The sequence below is a fragment of the Bos indicus x Bos taurus genome, chromosome 4 (assembly GCF_003369695.1).
Source record: "Bos indicus x Bos taurus breed Angus x Brahman F1 hybrid chromosome 4, Bos_hybrid_MaternalHap_v2.0, whole genome shotgun sequence".
Classification (NCBI taxonomy): domain Eukaryota; kingdom Metazoa; phylum Chordata; class Mammalia; order Artiodactyla; family Bovidae; genus Bos; species Bos indicus x Bos taurus.
Window position 1 is genome coordinate 57557402 of NC_040079.1, and position 21737 is coordinate 57579138.

The 21737-nt window shown below is 41.6% G+C and overlaps 1 protein-coding gene across 1 annotated transcript in view; it reads left to right on the forward strand.

Moving 5' to 3' along the window:
• The window catches only part of NPSR1 (neuropeptide S receptor 1), a 154473-nt gene extending 135806 nt beyond the window's left edge, over window positions 1–18667 (forward strand). The window contains exons 7-9 of the mRNA XM_027539510.1: window positions 11910–11996; window positions 16709–16889; window positions 17951–18667. Coding sequence (XP_027395311.1) covers window positions 11910–11996; window positions 16709–16889; window positions 17951–18041 — 359 coding nt within the window. The 3' untranslated portion in view covers window positions 18042–18667. The remainder of the gene's footprint in view (window positions 1–11909; window positions 11997–16708; window positions 16890–17950) is intronic.
• The last annotated feature ends 3070 nt before the right edge of the window (window positions 18668–21737 follow it).

Genomic DNA, 21737 nt, shown 5'->3' on the forward strand with positions numbered 1-21737 from the left:
ATGAAGGAGTTAGGCCTTGTAATTCTGACTTGTCTTTTCCTCTCCTCAGCCAAGTTGACTGAAAAGGAATATTAAGGTGGTTATTGTTCTTGAGAGGCGCATGAGAAGGCACAAAGCCTTCTGCAGCTGTGCTCAGTCAGCCACTTCTGGGTCCTTTCCATACTTTACCTCCCTGAATCCTTACACAGCTCTGTAAGGTGGTATCATCATCTCTCTCTTACAAATGGAAGACAGGCTCAAAGGTTAAGCAATTTGCTTGTTTTCATAGGTAGCTCATGATATATCAGCCTATGTTTTCTCTTCCACATCAGGCTGCCTCTCAGAAGAAAGAACATTATAGAAAGGAAGGTGGTGAATGACTGAAAAAAGCTCAATTTAAAAATTTTTTTTTAATTATAAAACTCAAACTCAGGATTGTTGGCATGGCTGTCACCCGCCAGCCTCTCTGCTGAGCTCTGCCTTCAGAGCACTCTTCCAGAATCATCTCCCGAAGTGTTTTGATGTATTTAAAAATCTAAAAGGTGACCTAATTTTGCTTAAGTAGGCTGAGGTCTTCCTGTACTTTCAGATTTAAATCAGATTGGTTTAAACCCTTGTCTGTGATTTCTGCCAGTTCCAGGAGACTGGTGTGTCCTCTTTCACTGTCCCTCTGAGCTCTCACCCCACGGTCTCACCTCCAACAGCTCATCTGTTCCCTCTGCTCTTGATCCAATGAATCATGGAATCCATCTCGTTTCCTTAGGCTTGAAGTGATGAAGAGTTTCCACATTCTGTCAGCTACCCACCACTTGCGGGATCTCCCACTTTTATCTCAGCAGGCCTTTCACATCTGTGATTACCCTGTCTCTCTCCAGAGTCCCCCAAATCTCCCTGCTACTCAATTTTCTAGTTCCTGCACTCTTAGATTCCCCCATCCTCCAGTCCCTGAGATTTTATAAAGCTGCCAAGAGATCCATTTTCCACTGAAATACAGTATGCCTCTCCTCTCCAAAGGTGGAAATGGCTACAATCAGTTTTTATTCTCTAGTACAAGTTTATATGTCCATGATATCAATTTTTTATTTGTCTATATCTTTGTATCAGCATCACTGACCCTTTTCTGGAATGAGGAGCAGAGAGTAGTTCCAAAAATCCTGTGTACTTTCTGTATCTTATTCATAAGCAGCTCGATTGTCAATCTCATTAGAGCCAAGTAACTCCAGAGTTGGCTAGGAAAAAGGTTTCCACTGGTTTTAGTATTCCAGGATTACTGCCCATCAACAAGGGGAAATAAGCAATGATTAGTGTGAACAGAAGCTAACTTTGTAAACAAGGCTGCACAATTCAAGTTTCAGAATCATTCTTCTTCCTGGCAAGTATGTCTATTTTCTCTCCCTCAAGTCTGACAGAAAGGAAAAGAAATAACTATTTAATAAATGATCTACAGACTTTCCCCAAAACAAGTGCTTGGCAGGCGAGAGGTAGAGGTTTCCAATCCTGTAGGTTATCCTTTATAAATGAGCTTGCTTTGGATGCCCAGGGATGTTTACTCTTATAAAACAGAACATTTACTGCCTGTGGGCAGGAGATGGAAGAGGTGCACCCATGAAATGGACAAAGTGTAACATATCTGGATATAACTGCATCTGGCCAATATGACTTGGAAGATATGATGTGACCCATGCTATAGCCAAAGTACATGTTTCCAGTTAAATGGGGCAGAACAAGCTGAAGAAAAAAGTTTCTGATTAGGAGCAATTGGGTTAAAGTCCTGATCACTTCCAGCTAAATAAACTTAAAATAAGCGCTTTAAGTACTTTTCTTTATCAGTACGTGAGAGTGAAATGGCTTTTCTGCAAACAACTACCTTCAACAAAAGGCAAAAAAAAAAAAGTTGTTTAGCCACTAAGTCAGGTCTGACTCTTGCAACTCCTATGTATATACTAGAGCCTGCAAGGCTCCTCTGTCCATGGGATTTCCCAAGCAAGAATAATGGAGTGGGTTGCCATTTCCTTTTCCATGTGGAAAAAAAAAAAAAAAATATATATATATATATATATAATAAATGAAACATATATATATAGCATGTTTGTGGATAGCAAGATTCAGTTCTATAAAGATGTCTATTCTCCTCAAATGATTCACAGATTGATATAGTCAAAATCAAAATTCAAATGGGATGTTTTCTTAAGCTTGATAAGCCAATTTAAAAACATACATGGAAATTTCAAGAGTCAAGAAAAGCCAGGAAGACAGTTCAGGAGAATTACAACAAGGTAGTAAAAGTGTTAGTAGCTCAGTCGTGCCTGACTCTTTGCGACTCTCAGCCCACCAAGCTCCTCTGTCCATTAGATTTTCCAGGCAAGGACACTGCAGTGGGGTTGCCATTTCCTTCTCCAGGGGATCTTCCCAACCCAAGGATCAAACCCAGGTCTCCTGCACTGCAGGCAGATTCTTTACTGACTGAGCTACAAGGGAAGCCCAAGGTAGTAAAGGTTTAATGTATAAACACTGATTTATCATAAAGTTAGAGTGACTAATAGAGTATGGTATAGACACAATTCAATAGGAAAAAAAAAAAAAAGCTCCCAAAGAGACCCACACATATAATATAAGCACTTGATACACGACAGAAGATCATAGGGTAATCAATTAATTGGATCTTCACCTCAATTCATCAATTCAGTTCAGTTCAGTTCAGTCGCTCAGTTGTGTCCGACTCTTTGTGACCCCATGAATCGCAGCACGCCAGGCCTCCCTGTCCATCACCAACTCCCGGAGTTCACCCAGACTCACGTCCATCGAGTCAGTGATGCCATCCAGCCATCTCATCCTCTGTCGTCCCCTTCTCCTCCTGCCCCCAATCCCTCCCAGCATCAGAGTCTTTTCCAATGAGTCAACTCTTCACAGGAGGTGGCCAAAGTACTGGAGTTTCAGCTTTAGCATCATTCCCTCCAAAGAAATCCAGGGCTGATCTCCTTCAGAATGGACTGGTTGGATCTCCTTGTAGTCCAAGGGACTCTCAAGAGTCTTCTCCAACACCACAGTTTAAAAGCATCAATTCTTCGGTGCTCAGCCTTCTTCACAGTCCAACTCTCACATCCATACATGACCACAGGAAAAACCATAGCCTTGATTAGACGAACCTGTGTTGGCAAAGTAATGTCTCTGCTTTTGAATATGCTATCTAGGTTGGTCATAACTTTCATTCCAAGGAGTAAGCGTCTTTTAATTTCATGGCTGCAGTCACCATCTGCAGTGATTTTGGAGCCCCCCAAAAATAAAGTCTGACACTGTTTCCACTGTTTCCCCATCTATTTCCCATGAAGTGATGGGACCGGATGCCATGATCTTCATTTTCTGAATGTTGAGCTTTAAGCCACATTTTTCACTCTCCACTTTCACTTTCATCAAGAGGCTCTTTAGTTCCTCTTCACTTTATGCCATAAGGGTGGTGTCATCTGCATATCTGAGGTTATTGATATTTCTCCCAGCAATCTTGATTCCAGCTTGTGTTTCTTCCAGTCCAGCATTTCTCATGATGTATTCTGCATATAAGTTAAATAAGCAGGGTGACAATATACAGCCTTGACATACTCCTTTTCCTATTTGGAACCAATCTGTTGTTCCATGTCCAGTTCTAACTATTGCTTCCTGACCTGCATACAAATTTCTTAAGAGGCAGATCAGGTGGTCTGGTATTCCCATCTGTTTCAGAATTTTCCACAGTTTATTGTGATCCACACAGTCAAGGGCTTTGGCATAGTCAATAAAGCAGAAATAGATCTTTTTCTGGAACTCTCTTGCTTTTTTGATGATCCAGTGGATGTTGGCAATTTGATCTCTGGTTCCTCTGCCCTTTCTAAAACCAGCTTGAACATCAGGAAGTTCACGGTTCACATATTGCTGAAGCCTGGCTTGGAGAATTTTGAGCATTACTTTACTAGGGTGTGAGATGAGTGCAATTGTGTGGTAGTTTGAGCATTCTTTGGCATTGCCTTTCTTTGGGATTGGAATGAAAACTGACCTTTTCCAGTCCTGTGGCCACTGCTGAGTTTTCCAAATTTGCTGGCATATTGAGGGCAGCACTTTCACAGCATCATCTTTCAGGATTTGGAATAGCTCAACTGGAATTCCATCACCTCCACTAGCTTTGTTCGTAGTGATGCTTTCTAAGGCCCACTTGACTTCACATTCCAGGATGTCTGGCTCTAGGTCAGTGATCACACCATCATGATTATCTGGGTCATGAAGATCTTTTTTGTACAGTTCTTCTGTGTATTCTTGCCACCTCTTCTTAATATCTTCTGCTTCTGTTAGGTCCATACCATTTCTGTCCTTTATCAAGCCCATCTTTGCATGAAATGTTCCCTTGGTATCTCTAATTTTCTTGAAGAGATCTCTAGTCTTTCCCATTCTGTTGTTTTCCTCTATTTCTTTGCATTGATTGCTGAGGAAGGCTTTCTTATCTCTACTTGCTATTCTTTGGAACTCTGCATTCAGATGCTTATATCTTTCCTTTTCTCCTTTGCTTTTTGCTTCTCTTCTTTTCACAGCTATTTGTAAGGGCTTCCCAGACAGCCATTTTGCTTTTTTGCATTTCTTTTCCATGGGGATGGTCTTGATCCCTGTCTCCTGTACAGTGTCACGAACCTCAGTCCACAGTTCATCAGGCACTCTACTTATCAGATCTAGGCCCTTAAATCTATTTCTCACTTCCACTGTATAATCATAAGGGATTTGATTTAGGTCATACCTGAATGGTCTAGTGGTTTTCCCTACTTTCTTCAATTTAAGTCTGAATTTGGCAATAAGGAGTTCATGGTCTGAGCCACAGTCAGCTCCTGGTCTTGTTTTTGCTGAATGTATAGAGCTTCTCCATCTTTGGCTGCAAAGAATATAATTAAATACCAGGGAAATTTGAAACTTAGATGTGAAATGTAAGACTTTAAAATTTCTTTAAAGACAATGAAGGATGTTATCTTTATGACACTGGAATAAGAAAGGATTTCTTAAACAAGAGACAAGATGCATTAAACCAAAAAAGTGATAAATAAATTTGACTCTATTTATATTTAAAAGTCAAGCCAAAAAGTAGGAGAAGCTATTTGCAATACATTATCTAGGAAAAGATTAGTATCTAGAATGTATGAATAATTCTTAAGATTCAATAAAAATATTTTTTAAAATGATAAATAGAAGAAAAATGAGGAAGACACAAATACATTTCGTAAGAGGGAAAAGAGAAATAGCCAAAAACAAGGTTCTCAACCTCACTGATACATGAGGAAAGTATACATTTAAACTTCAACTAGGTATAATTTGTCAGTCACAGGACTGGTAAAGTTTTAAAATCTGGTATTTCTAAGTATTAACAAAGATATAAACCTCATGGTTTATCTAGCAATATCATTCCTAAAAATCTTAGTAGACTTCTGACTTATTTGCTTCCAGTCAGCTTCACCAGCAACCATATCCACACAATCTTTCTGAAAATAATTCTCAGGTCTGACTAGTTTCTTTGCTTCCTCATTCAGTCCCCTAGAATAGAAGCTAGCTTGAGGTCATCTGAAACAGTAGGTGGGAGGCCACATCCTCAGTCTGCCTTTCCTCTCAGGAATGATCCTGAATGGGTCGTTGCTGGTGTAAACTTCTCTTACAACTGAATTTGGATACTGGCTTCATTGGCATAAGATGTGCACAGTCAAAAGGTATACACGTTTGCTTTAGCAGTCCGTTTGCATTTTCAATTTGCATTGGGCCATACAAAGTATGTACTTGGTGCTATGAAGACAAGAAACAATCAGATTCCAAATTTTAAGGGGCTTCCTGTGGTAAAGAATCCATGAAATGGGTTTGATCTCTGGTCCAGGAAGATCCTACATGCCATGTGGCAGCTAACCCTGTGTGCCACAACTATTGAGCCCATGCTCTAAAGTGCAGAGGTCACAACTATTGAGCCCACGTGCTGCAACTACTGAAGCCCAGTGCCCTAGAGACCATGCTCTGCTATTAGAGAAGCGACTGCAATGCGAAGCCCAGGCACCACAACCACAGAGTATCCTCTACTCCCCGCCACTAGAAAAAGCCCAAGTCCAGCAGTGAAGACCCAGCATAGCGAAAAAATAAATAAAATTTTTTTTAAAGTTTCCAAATTTTAGGACTTTCCCTAACTTCCTTCATTTTTGTTCATACTCCAACCAACTCTTGTCTGAGTTCATCTCTTTTTTCCTAATACTTTGCTAAACACAGCCGGTGGCAATCAACACACACTATTAACATTCTGTTTACCAACTGAGATAGTTAATTTTCTGTGTCAACTTGATTGTGCTAGCAAGATAGCTGGTAAAACGTTATTTCTAAGTGTGTCTAGAGGGCATTCCTGGAAGCATGTGAATCTGCACACTAAGTAAAGAAGGCAGGCCTCACCAATGACAGTGAGAATCATCCAACCCACTGAGGGCCAGAATAGAACTAAAAGCAAAGGAAGGGCAAATTTGCTCGAACTGGGACATCCATCTTGTCCTACTCTCTTCCTGGGACCTAAGACTAGGACAAAGATTTAAACTGTTGGGTGCCTGATTCTCCAGCATTTTGACTTAGATGTACATCATCGTCTCTCCTGGTTTTCATGTTCTTGGATTTGGGCTGAATTAGACCATCAGACCTCTTGGTTCTGCAGACAGCAGATTATGGAATTTAGCCTTCATAACTGCATGAGTCAATTTCTATAATAAATTTCCACATATACATGGATATAGCTACCGATAGAGACATACATGGTCTCTTTCTCTGGAAAATCCTAACTCTATACCACCTTTGTACTCTCCCTGGGGGTCCAGTCTCAGTAAGCACACAACCTGCCTTCCCTTTATAACACTTCTAGCCAGTGCATCTCTACCGTCCCAGCTTTCCCTATCGGTCTCCTCACTACCTGCTCCCTGCCTAGAGGCCAATGCTGCATGCTGTAGGTTTGCATTATGACAGCACTGCATGTGAAGCTTCAATCTCTGCTTTAGTTAAGGAAGCACTAGCAGCTATATTAGAGAAAGCCTCAAATATAGTAACCTTAACAAAAGAGAAATTTGTTTCTTCTTCAGTTAAAGTCAGTTAAAGTCGAATTGACAGTAAAGGTCAACGGGAAAGACACACAGTCATTCAGAAACTCAAAATGACAATACTGCTACTCTCTAACAAATGGCTACTAAGGTATGGCTTAGCATCAGCATCCAGCAGATTGGGGATGAGGGAAGACAGCATGAAGGATTACTCAGGGAGTTTATCGGAGCCAGGCCTGAGTTCTCTCCATGTTCCTTATAGGCAGAACTTAATCATGTGACTACCCCCAGCTGAAAGGAAAACTAAGATCATGGCATCTGGTCCCATCACTTCATGGCAAATAGATGGGGAAACAATGGAAACAGTAATAGATTTTATTTTCTTGGGCTCCAAAATCACTGTGGATGGCGACTGCAGCCATGATATTAAAAGACGCTTGCTCCTTGGAAGAAAAGCTATGACCAACCTAGACAGCCTATTAAAAAGCAGAGACATTACTTTGCCAACAAAGGTCCATCTAGTCAAAACCATAGTTTTTCCAGTGGTCATGTATGGATGTGAGAGTTGGATCATAAATAAAACTGAGCACCAAGGAATTGATGCTTTTGAACTGTGGTGTTGGAGAAGACTCTTGAGAGTCCCTTGGACTGCAAGGAGATCAAACCAGTTAATCCTAAAGGAAATCAGTCCTGAAGATTCATTGGAAAGACTGATGCTGAGCTGAAGCTCCAATACTTGGGCCACCTGATGCGAAGAGCTGACTCATTAGAAAAGACCCTGATGCTGGGAAAGACTGAAGGCAGGAGGAGAAGGGGACCACAGAGGATGAGATGGTTGGATGGCATCACCGACTTGATGGACATGAGTTTGATGAACATGCAGTCCATGCGGTTACAAAGAGTCAGACACGACTGAGTGAGTGAACTGAAATGAACAACCCCTGCTGAAAAGGAGGCTGGGAAATGTCATCTCTCTGTAGGCCTTGGGGGCAAAGGAAAGAATTTGATGGATAGCTAACCTGTCTGCCACAATTATTTTGGGTCTGCCAGGGTTCCTGGTTCCACCTGAACTGAGGCTGAGGAATAGACAAGGCTGTGAGTTAGGTGAGTTAGGTCATACTTCCTTGTATCTATGACCTTCTGTTTTAAAAAAAGAAAACACACACAAGGAAAGGAAGTGGAGGTGGCCAAAGTTCTGAGCTAAGTAGATGAGACATAATGTGCTAAAAATAGTTCACATTAAGTTTATGTTCATAAGGAGGTCATCAATGATCAGAAATTAAAAATAAATTATAAGTTCAAAATTTTTGGAAATCAGACATAATTGTTAAAATGTTCAATTTTTAAATTAATCTGAAATACATGAAGTTACCAACATATGAAAAAATAATGACTTTAAAATATTATCAGGTAGACTTTCTTATTAACAAACAAATCACCTGGACTCTTGCAGGTCTACTTATGCCTACCCTCAGCCCCAACCAGACAGGAATAAATTCTGCTTCATTTAAAATCTCAGAAAAATAAAATAAAAAATAAAATCTCAGGACATCAGTGTCCCCCCTTCAGAGGCTCAGCCCACAAAAAAAAAAGGGGGAGGGGGGTTCCCAGGGGCTCTGCAAGTGGCATGAAGCATGGGAAAGGAAAGGAACAGCGACAGGCCACTTCGGATTCATCCTTAAACTAAGACAGCCCAAGGCAGCATCCTGCTTCCAGTCCAAAATCTAATCCACCCACTGCCTCTAGGCTACCCCCTATTAATGCACAGTGACAGCTGAATTTAACTGCTTTTCACTCCTGCTCAGCCCCAAGGCCTGAGGGGAAATAATCCTTTTATCTCCCAATAAAGGAGAATTACTGGGATTTTGCAGCTCATCTCACTTTGAAGAGCCATCTCCAGGAGCTATAGGTTTTGCATTTCCTAGAGTGGTCAGATTAAAGACGCTTTTCACTGATCTCATTGGGAGATGGAATGGTAGGAGTTGATTATATTGTCACCCAGTTGCCCTGTGGAAAGTACTGCAAGTTTCCATTTTAAACAGATTTCAGAGCACAAATGTCATTCTCAAAAAGTTTTCTGAAAAACTAAGTTTTCAGAGCCATGCTGTTTAGGAGCCAGCTGTTACACCAGCAAATGGAGATACTTTGAATAGATATGATTTGATCTGCTGTCTTTTTTACTTGCCCCCATGGCTATAATCCCATCCTGATAATTATCTGATGTATATAAATTCTATATACAGATAATATTCAATAGTAGCCTATCTAAATATAGTAATGAGTATTCCCAGGTGATTCAGAGGTAAAGAATCCGCCTATCAAGCAGGAGGCTTGGGAAAATCCCCCCGGAGAAGAAGTTGGCAACCCTCTCCAGTATTCTTGCCTGGAGAATCCCATGGACAGAGGAGACTGGTGGGCTACAATCCATGGGGTCACAGAAGAGTTGGATATAACAGAGTGACTAGACAACAACAACAAATGTAGTAATATTTTCTGTTCACTTCCATAAAGGCAGCTCATTCCTCCTGAAATACTGTTAAAATCTCATTCATCCCAACTAATAAGGAAATTGACATTCTCGCTATGGGGCTTGGCACCTTGAATACATTATTTTATTTTAATCTTCAAGACAACTCTGTGAATTAGGTGTTTTATGCTTCATTTTTGAAAGTGGGAAACTGACGCTGGGAACAGTAGGCAATTTGCATGACACCACTAGTAAGCTGTGCAGCTGGAGTGTGTATTCAGGTTTGATCTTGAAGTCTGTATCCTTCCCAAGATACTACTTTGGAAATCAGGGCTTCAACCTTGGCACTGTCAGTATTTTGAACTAGATAATTCTTCTTTTGTGGGGGACTGTCCTGTGCATTGAAGGATACTTAGCAGCATTCCTGGTCTCTGCCCACTAGATGCCTGGAACACCCACCCCAACCATTGTGACAATCAAAAATGTGTCCAATCATAACCCCAGAGGTAATATTTCCCCACCTAAAAACCACTGCTATAAACACTCCTGAAGTATTTTCTCCCTTATACCACTGAAATTTTGTGCTTCTGTGAAATGCACGGAACAATCTGAAGGCCCTAATAGTGCCTAAGAGTGGCCTCCCAGGGTAGACATCAAGAAATAAAAATCAGTTATATAATTAAATATAGCATTTCAGTTCACTGCACAGAAAAACCCCTTATTCCTATTATTCCTGCTAACAGCTTGTCTTCTCCAATGAGTAAGCGTTCAAACTGTGAAAACAGACAGAAGCTTCGATGACTTGCAGCTGCCTCAGAAACTCAGCCCAAACTCCTCAGGGAGACATTCAAGGTCTTCCTACTTTGGCCTCAGTCCTTCTCCCCACCCTCAAACCAGCGTCCTTTCAGGCTCCAGCCAAGAGAGATGACTCACCAAGATTCTAACACTTCCTACATGTTCTCATTTCCCCGTCTTGGCTGAGGACTTCCCCTCTGCTTCAGGCATCTTTCCCAATCCTACGCCCCCACCCCCAGCTTGGCCTTGGGGATTTCCGCCTCTGCCTTGTGGCCACCTCTGCATTACAGTGGGGGAATGGCTTCTTTCTTCGTTCATACTTGGTTTTTGGTTTTAGTCTCTCTCATCTCACCCAGCCTCATGCTGAGTGATCTTTCCTGCTGGATTGAAAGTTCCCAGAGAAGAGGAACTCTATTTTAGCCTGTTTTGTTCAGTTCTTATCGCTTGGTGGGTTGGGCTGGATTGGATTGCAGACAGGGTAGAATAAATAGTGCAAAGGTAAATTTCACACCAGTTTCCATGAGGATTTAAATACATTTCAAACGTGATATCTGAAGGTGTAGTGAGGACCAGTGAGCATGGTAGCCGGGCTCTAGGGTAGTCCTATCTCGTATGACTTAGGTGTGCCTGGGTGGGCCTCTGATCTCGGCCACCACTAGGCTTGTGTCCCTTGAGCCTTAATCAGTGGCACTCACCTGAGGGTGTGTGGGGCTGGCCTTCTGTCCATGCCTGTCCCTCACTGAGGGTCTGCTTATGTCCAGAGGGAGGGCATCTTTTCCCAACTTTCACAAAGGTACCAAGAGGGCTGGTAGAAGCCATGATAGTAAAAAACTCTCTCACAGCTTCAAGGTACCCTGCGTCAAGTGCCACCATTCCCAAATGTGCCATTTAACGACTCCTTCTACTAAGAACTACTGCACTGAATTCTGCCCGTCCTAATCAGTCATTTGTTTTACCACCACTCCTTGACTAGAGACAAGTTTATATTAATTCATTCAATAAATATTAATTAATCATTCACTAGTTTAGAGGATACAGGAGTGAGGAAAACAAAGTCTCTGTCTCCATCAAGCTTACATTCTAGTGGATTCCTAAATTTAATCCTTACATGTTTAGTATCAAACAACCCACATAAGATTAAAGTTATAACGAGGCTCTTATTTGGAACAGGTTTTATTATATCTCTGGCTTGAGCTTTTGTTGAGAGTGGGATTTCTGAGTTACATGAGTAAGTTCATCTGGGGTAAGATTTCTAGGAAAACTGCTTTGTCCTAGGTTGCTGAGGGGACAAGACCAATGTCTCAGCGTCGCCCCCTGTGGTCACCTGGCTCATTCCAGATTCAGTTGATTCAGGGCATCCAGCCAAGTCTCTTGAGAGTCTGGATGTCCCAACGCATTTGCATTTTACATTAAGCTGCTAACTGAGCAGTTTCTAGCATCCAGCCCATTTACTCTGAATATGTCAAAGGGCAGGGCGGGGGATGGGGGGTTCCTCCTGGGCATAGGTGAGGAGGATCTAGGTGGTCCCATGACAACTGTGGGTCTAACCTACAGTGTTTCTATTGGCAGAAGCAGGACTTCACTTAATGGTTCGCTTTTTGCATCTGCAGATGGAAAGCTGTGCACCAGTTACAACCGAGGGCTCATCTCAAAGGCAAAGATCAAGGCCATCAAGTATAGTATTGTCATCATTCTTGGTAAGCAGCATCCCTCCTCGTGTTGTAAAACTGCAGACATTTCAATAACAAATTTGTACCTGGGACCTGGTGACACAAAGTACACACAAGGAAAAAATCTGTCTATGGGGACTTCTGCCTTTTCCCAATTAGAAAGGAATATGTGTGTGGAGCTTATCAGTGTCACTGCAGCTCCCTCACGGGCCAATATTTGGTTTCCTATATCTATCTTTATGAATATTGTTGTCCAACACAGCCAGGGGATGCATAATGTGGAGGAAAAACCTAATTAAGACATTACTAGCTGAAGCTGATGCTCACCATCATCTAGTTGACCCAGTTGCTTTTCTGAAGGCATACACTCCCCAGAGCTGAAGTTCAACAACCAAGGAAGACAGAAGCAGCATTCCATTTCTTCGGATATTTAATTTCAAGGTCACCATAAATTCTTCCCTAATGGATGCCTTATCTTCCCTGCTCGCTCCTGTCATTTTCCCTTTCTTTTTGTTTTTTTCGTCTCTCTACTCTTAAGACCCATAAAGTCACCTCGTCCAAGAAAAAAAGGTATTTCTAGAGCACCTAATATATGTCAGATTGGTGTTATATTCTTTGTCATTCCCAAACCTTCAAAACTTCCTCCCCCTTTCGTCCCCTCAGTTAATGGCCCTGATTCTTATTTCACAAGGAAAACACTCTTCCCAGAACAGAACTTCCTCATTCACCTGTCTTGATATGCATGGACCTACCTGCATCTCTGCCTTTTCTCCTATTACTATGGATAAACTATCTCTGCTCCTTAATCCAAAATGCACTTGAGCTATCCCATTCCTCCCTGCGCCTGCGAACTCAAGAATTCTCTTCCTGCAATCATCTCCTCTCCCCCACAGATATCCCCCTTGACTGGATCATATGCACATACACACACTGTAACAGCTCCCTCTATAAACTCCCCAGTAACAGACCCTCTTTAACACTCTCCTTTCTAGCAGACCTCCTCCCCTTTTCATCTCTCATTCTCTGGAGCCTATTTCTATTAGCTTTCTTTCCTATTACTCTAGTACAGGCATACTTATCAAGGTAACCACAGCCAACAAAATGCCAGATGTCAATACTCAGTCTTGAGTTGATTTCCAAACAACATTTGCTCAGTTCTTCTTTGGAACACGTCCTTTGCTTAGAAATTATATCTATGATTTCTACTTGAAATTTTTTTATAATTCTACTTGAAATTTTTATTTATGATAAGCTTAGCATACTCAACATGAAAAACCAGAAGCCTCAGCATGCTTTCTTATCTCCTCCAAGTTTACTCATCCTCCTGTGTTCCCAAGTTTAGTAAATGACTTCATCTTTCATCCACACCAAAAACCTAAGGGTCATCTGTCTGTCATTATTCTACTTCTCTTCCACGCCACATATCTAGTCTATCAGTAAGGCACAGAAACTTTACCTACAAAAGAAATCTCAAAATCAACCATTTTTCAGCATCTATACAATTATTTCCTTGATCTAAGCTCCTACCAACTTCTGCCTGGAACACTGGAACTGCAACTGATCTTCTCTTAATCCTTCTCTGTAAAGCAGATAATGTGATCTTTTTAAAAATGTTAATCAAACACTATCACTACCCTGCAAACTCACCTATGGATTCCCATTACACTGGAATAAAATCTTACTTTTTCCCATGTCTTACACAGTGTGTGTGATCTGTCCTCCAGCCAAGTATCCAGCCCCATGCCCCTGTTCTCTTCCTTGCCCATTCTATGTATAACAGGCACACTGGTTTTCTTGCTCTTTCTTCAAATGTCAACTTGTTCATACCTTGCAATATTTCCCACCTGAAATGCCCCACCTTCAGATGGTGGCATGGCTTATCCATGCCATGGCTTAACATCATCTTGCTTTCCAACAATACACCACCTCTTCAGAAAGGCCTCCTTGGCAAGTCTTAAATGTCTCTCCTATAGTCTTTACCCTACTTTATTTTTTCTTCATATTTCTACTTCCACTTGACAGTATAGGGTATATATTGATCTGCTTATTGTCTATCTCCCCTGCTGGCAAAATCCCCACAAGCAATGACTTTCACTTTTGTTTTCCTTACATTATCTCCAAGGGCTTATAGGGTCCATGCACACTGTGCTTAATTAATATCTGTTGAAAGAACAAATGGGGATATGCATGAAGGAAAAGATTTGTGCCATTCCCTTTTTTACTTAGCTCAAAATACTACCCCTCCCTACCCATCTTGTGGTTCTTAAGAGCTCTGGGAGCATAGCTCTCATGTTAGGTCTGCTAGTACATTAAGTCACCAGAACTGTCCATCTCACCTCTCTAAAATGCATCTGCAAAATACCAAACAGACCACATGCCGTGTGACTTAGCCAGGAGAATACACTCACAAAACAACATTGCAGGCAGACCTGGGGATAGAGCACATACCACCCACTGGGGCTCAGAATCCTTTCCCAGAAGCTTCTGAAGTAGATCAGAGATTATCTGCTTTCCCAGACAATCAGGAGCATGATACACATTCCCTGGATGTTGAGTCAGGAAGCATATCTTATATATGTGTTTCAGAGCCAGTACAGCCTTTTATAATCAGGAGCCATATACATAAGCACTGGATTCCCTTTAGTCAGAGAGCAAGAAAGTCCACAAGGAGGTCAGCCATGTCAGTGATCCAATCAGACCAAAATGCCCCTTCCTATAACAAATATTTTGTAATGCCCCTCTACCACTCTGAAATGAAATGTATACAAAAACCTATGAACCTAACATAATTCTTAACAGAGCAATGTATAACATAAAGAGAGACTAGGAAGAAAATAATTGATAACAAAATAATATGTATTTCAATATATAAATACTTGGATACAGTCCTTAGTAGAATAAAGAAGTAATAATAATTACAAATGCAAACCAATGCAGGTGTGTTTTCATGGAGACATAAAAAATAAAGCAGTATTGCTGTCAGTGACTTTATTTTCCCAGTAGGTGAACAAATCCTGCTAAAGTTCCAAATTAAACAAAGTAATCTTTCCTCTATTTGCAAGGGAATTGGACTTCTGGAAAACTCAGTATTTATTTAAAATATTGTGGTCATATATAAAATAGAATCAGGTTTTTAGACTGGGGTCATTATAAACAGATTCTCTGCTCCATAAATGTCCAAATGGGCATTTGAAGGATGTATGAGATGTGGGTGGGGCTGGCTGCATGATGCAGGGGGACAGGTATCCCTAGGAAAACCAGAACCAACACACAACACACACAAATATATGCACACGTGTTTTCAAAATTCCCCAAACAGAAGCTCTGCCCCTCCATGCCCCAGAACTACTATCTGCGCCAATGCCAGGCTTTACCACCAGAGCCCAGAATGTTCAGTGGTCTTTGTGTTACAACTGTTCCCTTTTAACAGATTGTCAAGGTCAAGGAGGGAAAAAAAACATGTGTCAGTCAAAGAGTTATGGCGACAAGCTGATTCCTGCAGTCAGATGGCAAAGGAAGCCTGACTTCCCTGAGGAAAAAGCCTATGACTGAGAAAGCGAAGAAAGAGAGTGGAGAGGATGGGGCAAGAAAGTAAGAGAGAGCACATGTGGGTTCCAGTCAACCCCAAGAAGGTTTATCTCTATGGTATTAATCTGTGTTCTCCAGAGAAATTATATATATATATACATACACACATACATACATATATATATATATTAAGATATTTATTGTAAACAACTGGCTCATTTGACTGTGAAGCTGAAAAGTCCCCAGATCTCCAGATCCAGGAGAGCTAATGGTGTCGTCTCAGTCTGAGTCAAAGTATGAAGGCCAAAGAGGATCAAAGTCTTAGCCAGAAGACAGTCAAGCAAACAGAATGACTCCTCTCTCACTCACCCTTTTTATTGTATTCAAACCTATGGACAGATCACTGCCCACCCACACTGGGGAGGACAACTTACTTTTCATAATCTACAAATTCAAATGTTAATCTCATTCAGAAATACTCTGAGAACACAGAAATAATCAGAAGTAATGATTAACAAAAAAATTTGGCATCCTATGACCTAGTCAAGGTGGCACATAAAATTGGCCATCGCACTCTGGGTCTCCATTTCTCATCTCCTTCCTCTGAGGATTTGGATGCAAGCAGAATCAGGGTCTCACGCATACTAATGCACTTGGTAAGGGGTATATAATGTGGGTATTGCCTGGAAAGGCTGACTTGGAAATGGAAAATAAAATTGAGAATCTTGTGACTTAGCCAGGCTGTGTTTTGAAACACTAGATATCACCCCTTCCCCTCGCCTACCCCAAAACAGGAGTCACTATAAAGTGCTCCTTGTTCTGTCTTTTACCATAGAGTCTCCAAAGGGATTTGCTGAATTTTTTTTCGCACTGTGTAGAATGAGAGGCTGAGGCCATGCTGAACAGCTCCCAGCCTTTCAAGGATCACTGCAGTAGTTAAATCAGACCCTCCCTTTACAAATAGAGAAGCTCCAGCAAATTTACTCAACTTTAGAAATGCGTCTGTGGGATGTAATGTATGTATGTGTGAGTGTGTGTGTGTGTGTGTGTTTAAGTAAACATGACATTAATATGAACACACACAACTGTTCTAAATATTTCTGAGATCCCAGGTGGTAAGGAGTCTCCTCATTGAAGCTCCACTCAGGGCCAACACGGAGGGCCCCCTGGGCTGTGGGCTGCTACAGGGCTAATGGTTCTCTTCTCCCCAGCCTTCATCTGCTGTTGGAGTCCCTACTTCCTCTTCGACATTTTGGACAATTTCAGCCTCCTTCCAAACACTAAGGAGCGTTTCTACGCCTCTGTGATCATTCAGAACCTGCCTGCCTTGAACAGTGCCATCAACCCCCTCATCTACTGTGTTTTCAGCAACTCCATATGCTTCCCCTGCAGGTAAGGGGCATTCATACACGGGGAAGCCCTCTGCACTCACCTCCAACCTGTGTCTTCCTCATGCTAGAGCTCCCGGGCGGGTTATAGATGAGAAACTGAGAGTCAAAAAGTTCCCGCTAGTGTGACAGATTCAAATTCAGGCCCCCCAGCCATGGCTCATGCTTTCTCCTATACCACATCACCTCCTATAGCAATCATCCTAATCAAGTCACATATAGACGATCCTTATTTTTGTTTAAAGCTTCTCCCCATGAGTTGCCTTAATACAATGCCATGGAGATAGCAGGACACAAAGAATTATCATTTTACAGATAAACAAATTAAGGCTCACACGTTAAGTAACATTATTGAGATTATATGAATAATTAGTTACAGATCTGAAATTAGATCCTTCCCACAATGACTCAGTCTGCTGTTTTTCAGCTGTTTTACTGCACAATCTACAGGGGGTAGGTGGAAAAATCCTTAGGGGATGGAATCGTACTAGAATTGTTTCAGGCTTGGGTTTGATGCCCTCTGTTGAATCTGTCTTCCATCAGTTGACAAGATCTTTCAAGTCCTTCTAGAATTATGGATGTATGGTAGCATTTCTCAGTGATCCTAAACGTCACTGATACGTTAGAATGGCTACCATCCCTCACCTGCCTTGCCTCTGGCCTCTCACCCATCAGCCCCTCCCTGCCCTCCCCTTTCCTCTTGTCTCCATGATGGAATTGCAGAATGGTTACAGGCTTGGGTTTGATGCTGCCATTGTTGATTCATAGCTACATGCGACCTAGGGAAAATTATTTAACTTCCATAAACCTCCATTTCCTCACAAGTAAAAGGCAGGTAATAGCAATAGCAGTGCCTACATCTTAGCCAGTGATGTCTCTGTCACTGGGCTCTGGTGCTGATCTGTAGGAAGGAGGGCTGTGAGTGGTGGGGAAGTATGGTGAGGGCTATTACATTAAAAGTGCTTAGCACAATGCCTGATCCTTAATAAGTTCTCCACAAGTGTTAGCTCCTGAACAGTTAAATTATTCAGGACAAATGATTTTTCCTCTTTGTTCTTTCTTTAGGGAGCAAAGATCACGGGATTCCAGAATGACATGTCGGGAGAGAACTGAGAAGCATGAGATGCAGGTTCTGTCCAAGCCAGAATTCATGTAGATCATGGGGCAGTGGTAGCACTGGGCTGAGCCCCATCAACTCTCCTGGGTTCCCATTAGCACCTTGGGCCTCTGCCCTGTACCTTTATCACTTGGGGGATGCACAAGGCAAACACTAAAAAGTGTGTGTCACCTGCCTCAGCAAGTATTGGCCAATAGGAAGTTACAAACTATTCACACCAGCCAGGAAAGATACCCCTTCTTTCCCTACCACTCCTAGCTGCCCTTCTCGCTGTCAGCACCAGAATCAATGGACAGAGACGTTGCTGGCCTGGGGCCCAGGCTTGGGCAAACAGAGGGAATTGACTAACAAAGCATGTTTGTACATGTTCTTATAATTACAATTTAAGAAGTAAATAAAAGGCTTACCTGGGCCTAGATTTTCCTCCCATTTTTGGAATCAAGTTTCAGTAGCTGTGGCCAAAGAGATGTTTGTCCTCGAAATGTCAACAAATAATAAATTCATCTCCAGGCATTGAGGCTTTGTGTCTCTTCTGCAGATGGCCATGGTTGGCAGATGGATGTGTTGGCAGCAGCCAGCCTCACGGTCCCATTGTATCAACAGATGATTTGCAGAAAGAACATAAGTGCTGGCCCTCCAGAGCAAAATCGAAATTGAGGGGTACTTTATCTGGTAGGAAAAGAAACAGCGCAAAAAGTCATGGGGCTCTGACCTCCAGGCTCTGAGAGGTGGCACCTGGGTCTCACACATGTCTTTCTGGCTCTCTGAAGGCTCCTCCCTTTGCATTCCACATTTAGGCCACTCTGGGTTCCATGTCTCATACCTCAGGGACACTTCTCTGTCTATAGTTGGGAGCTGAACGCCTGTGGCTTTTCCAGGCATGATGTTTCTGTAATATCTTTATCATTTTTGCACATTTTAGCTATTGTCTATCTAACACCTTGGCTGGGAAGCACTCGTGGGCCTTATTTTGACAAGCCTGGAGTTTGATATATATAAGCATAATCCAAGTGAAATATGACTAAATGTTTTCTAATCAATTTTTGCCATCAGATTTTTCCATAAGTGGAAGTGGAATAATTTAATTTGATTATATATACATCCCCACCCACAGTTCTAGGATGCGCGTGAGCTCCTTATTTTTAGCCTCACATACATTCTTGACATTAAAATCTCCTTGGCAAAATCCTCCTTCCCAAAATTATCCTGAGCTTAAGTCTTTTTTCGTCTACTGCTAGTGGAGTTATTATTTTAATAGCACTCCATTCCTCATTATGGTGTCAACCCAAAGACTTCATGCTTAAGGTCACAGTGGCAATTTTCCCATAAACTCTCTTTTCAATTCCATCTGACCTTAAGAAACGTATCTCTTAGGTAGAAAGCAGACTCCTCAGTTACCATCTATCTTAGAATTACTTTCTGAATTTGAGGAGCCTGAAAAATCTAGTTGTACATCTACAGAACAGTATTGAAGGCTGCCTTCCTTTCTGTCCAACCAGCTAAATGTGAGCAAACCTGGAAGCTTTGAGTGGTTGAGAAGTGCTTTTTGACATTTCACTTTAAATCAAGATGTGCTACAGAAGACCCACATAATCATTGCTAAGATAACTGTCTGCATGGGAGCCAATTAACAGTGCAAAATCTGGTGGCTGCCCTTCCTACATGGCAAAATGGGAGGCCTGGGTTCTTTTGACAGATGCTTTCAACCTCTGTCAAGCTCTGGTCTGAGAAAGGCATTACATGCCTACCTCATCCATCAATAGACCCAGAAAGTTAAGGAGAGAGTCAAGTGAGGGGCTTTGTGGGCTTTAAAACCTGTGAATGTGATTTTGTAGTTATTGTAGCGCTGAGACTCCTATTCCCAGTGAAGACTGGAGATCAGTAAGATAATGGTACAGGCTGCTGCAAGACAAGCTGCCAGTACAATGAAACTTGCTTCATATTGGTGAGGACTTTGGGGTCCTCCTTTTCATGTATTTTCTGAGCTTGAGGAAACATGATTTAAATACTAAGGAATGCTGGTAATAGTTTCATAGTCTTATGACCTTGGAACAAATTATTTAATGTTTCTGAGCATCACTGTCTCATCTGTAAAATAGGAACAAAATAAGGCTGGAGCAGAGAGTCTTGTGGGTTCTTTACAGATGTAGGTGCTGAGATTATAATGGCTTAAATTAAATCCATAGAGTCATAGCTTCTGGAATTTCTTCCCCAGGGAGGCAATGATTGTATGACTCATGGCCACGTTGTTTGCTCTTTAGAAGGTGTAATTTCTCCATCTATCACCATGAAGTCAGAGAAACATCATTTCCCAATTGGGAAATACAGTTTGAACTCTTGGAGAAAATGAGCAGCTTAGTGTTGTGATGTCATTTTTATAGCCTTGGACACCGAAGTGGGGCCAGAGAAGCCAGCAGAGTGATATATAAAATTAAGATGCTTACTTCCTACACCAAGATGTCACAGACACTTATGATTGCATTATCACTTAGCTTCAGGCATAGGCAAAAATTTAGGATAATAAGGATAGATGTGTTTAATATATTTAGCCATGCTAGAGAAAATAAGTGTCTCCACTTTACTGAACTAAATTAAATATGAATGGTAAAAACTTTGCTTCCAGGGATTGTATTGAGCATAATTTAACGGAAGTTTAATTTTGCCAAGCAACATTTCCCATACCTTTTAAATGGCTTTAATTTGTGATTAATGATGAGAAAAAAGTATCCCTTCTCAACCAAACACACAGCTTAAACTTGCTTCCCCACATCATTATGACAACTCTAGACATCCATATACAGAAAGGACTTTGCCTCTTCCTTTTGCATCCACAGTGTCGGAAGGGACCACAAGCCTGCATCTGGTGGGGAAACAGGAAGACAAAATTATATTTAGCAGGAAATAGAGCAGCTCTACTCTTCTAGAGTCATCTTAAGTGAGCTACAGGCCTTATGGCAACTATACTTTTTTTACGGTCATATGACTATACCTCACTACAGCCAGCAAATTTGGGAAACTCAGTAGTGGCCACAGGACTGGAAAGGTCAGTTTTCATTCCAATCCCAAAGAAAGGCAATGCCAAAGAATGCTCACCCTACCACACAATTGCCCTCATCTCACACACTAGCAAAGTAATGCTCAAAATTCTCCAAGCTAGGCTTCAACAATTCATGAACCATGAATTTCCAGATGTTCAAGCTGGATTAATAAAAGACAGAGGAACCAGAAATAAAATTGCCAACATCTGCTGGATCATCAAAAAAGCATGAGAGTTCCAGAAAAACATCTACTTCTGCTTTATTGACTATGCCAAAGCCTTTGACTGTGTGGATCACAACAAACTGTGGAAAATTCTTCAAGAGATGGGAATACCAGACCACCTGATCTGCCTCCTGAGAAATCTGTATGCAGGTCAGGAAGCAACAGTTAGAACTGGACATGAAACAACAGACTGGTTCCAAATAGGAAAAGGAGTATGTCAAGGCTGTATATTGTCACCCTGCTTATTTAACTTATATGCAGAGTGCATCATCAGAAATGCTGGGCTGGAAGAAGCACAAGCTGGAATCAAGATTGCCGGGAGACATATCAATAGCCTCAGATATGCAGATGACACCACCCTTATGGCAGAAAGTGAAGAGGAACTAAAAAGCTTCTTGATGAAAGTGAAAGAGGAGAGTGAAAAAATTGGCTTAAAGCTCAACATTCAGAAAACAAAGATTATGGCATCCGGTC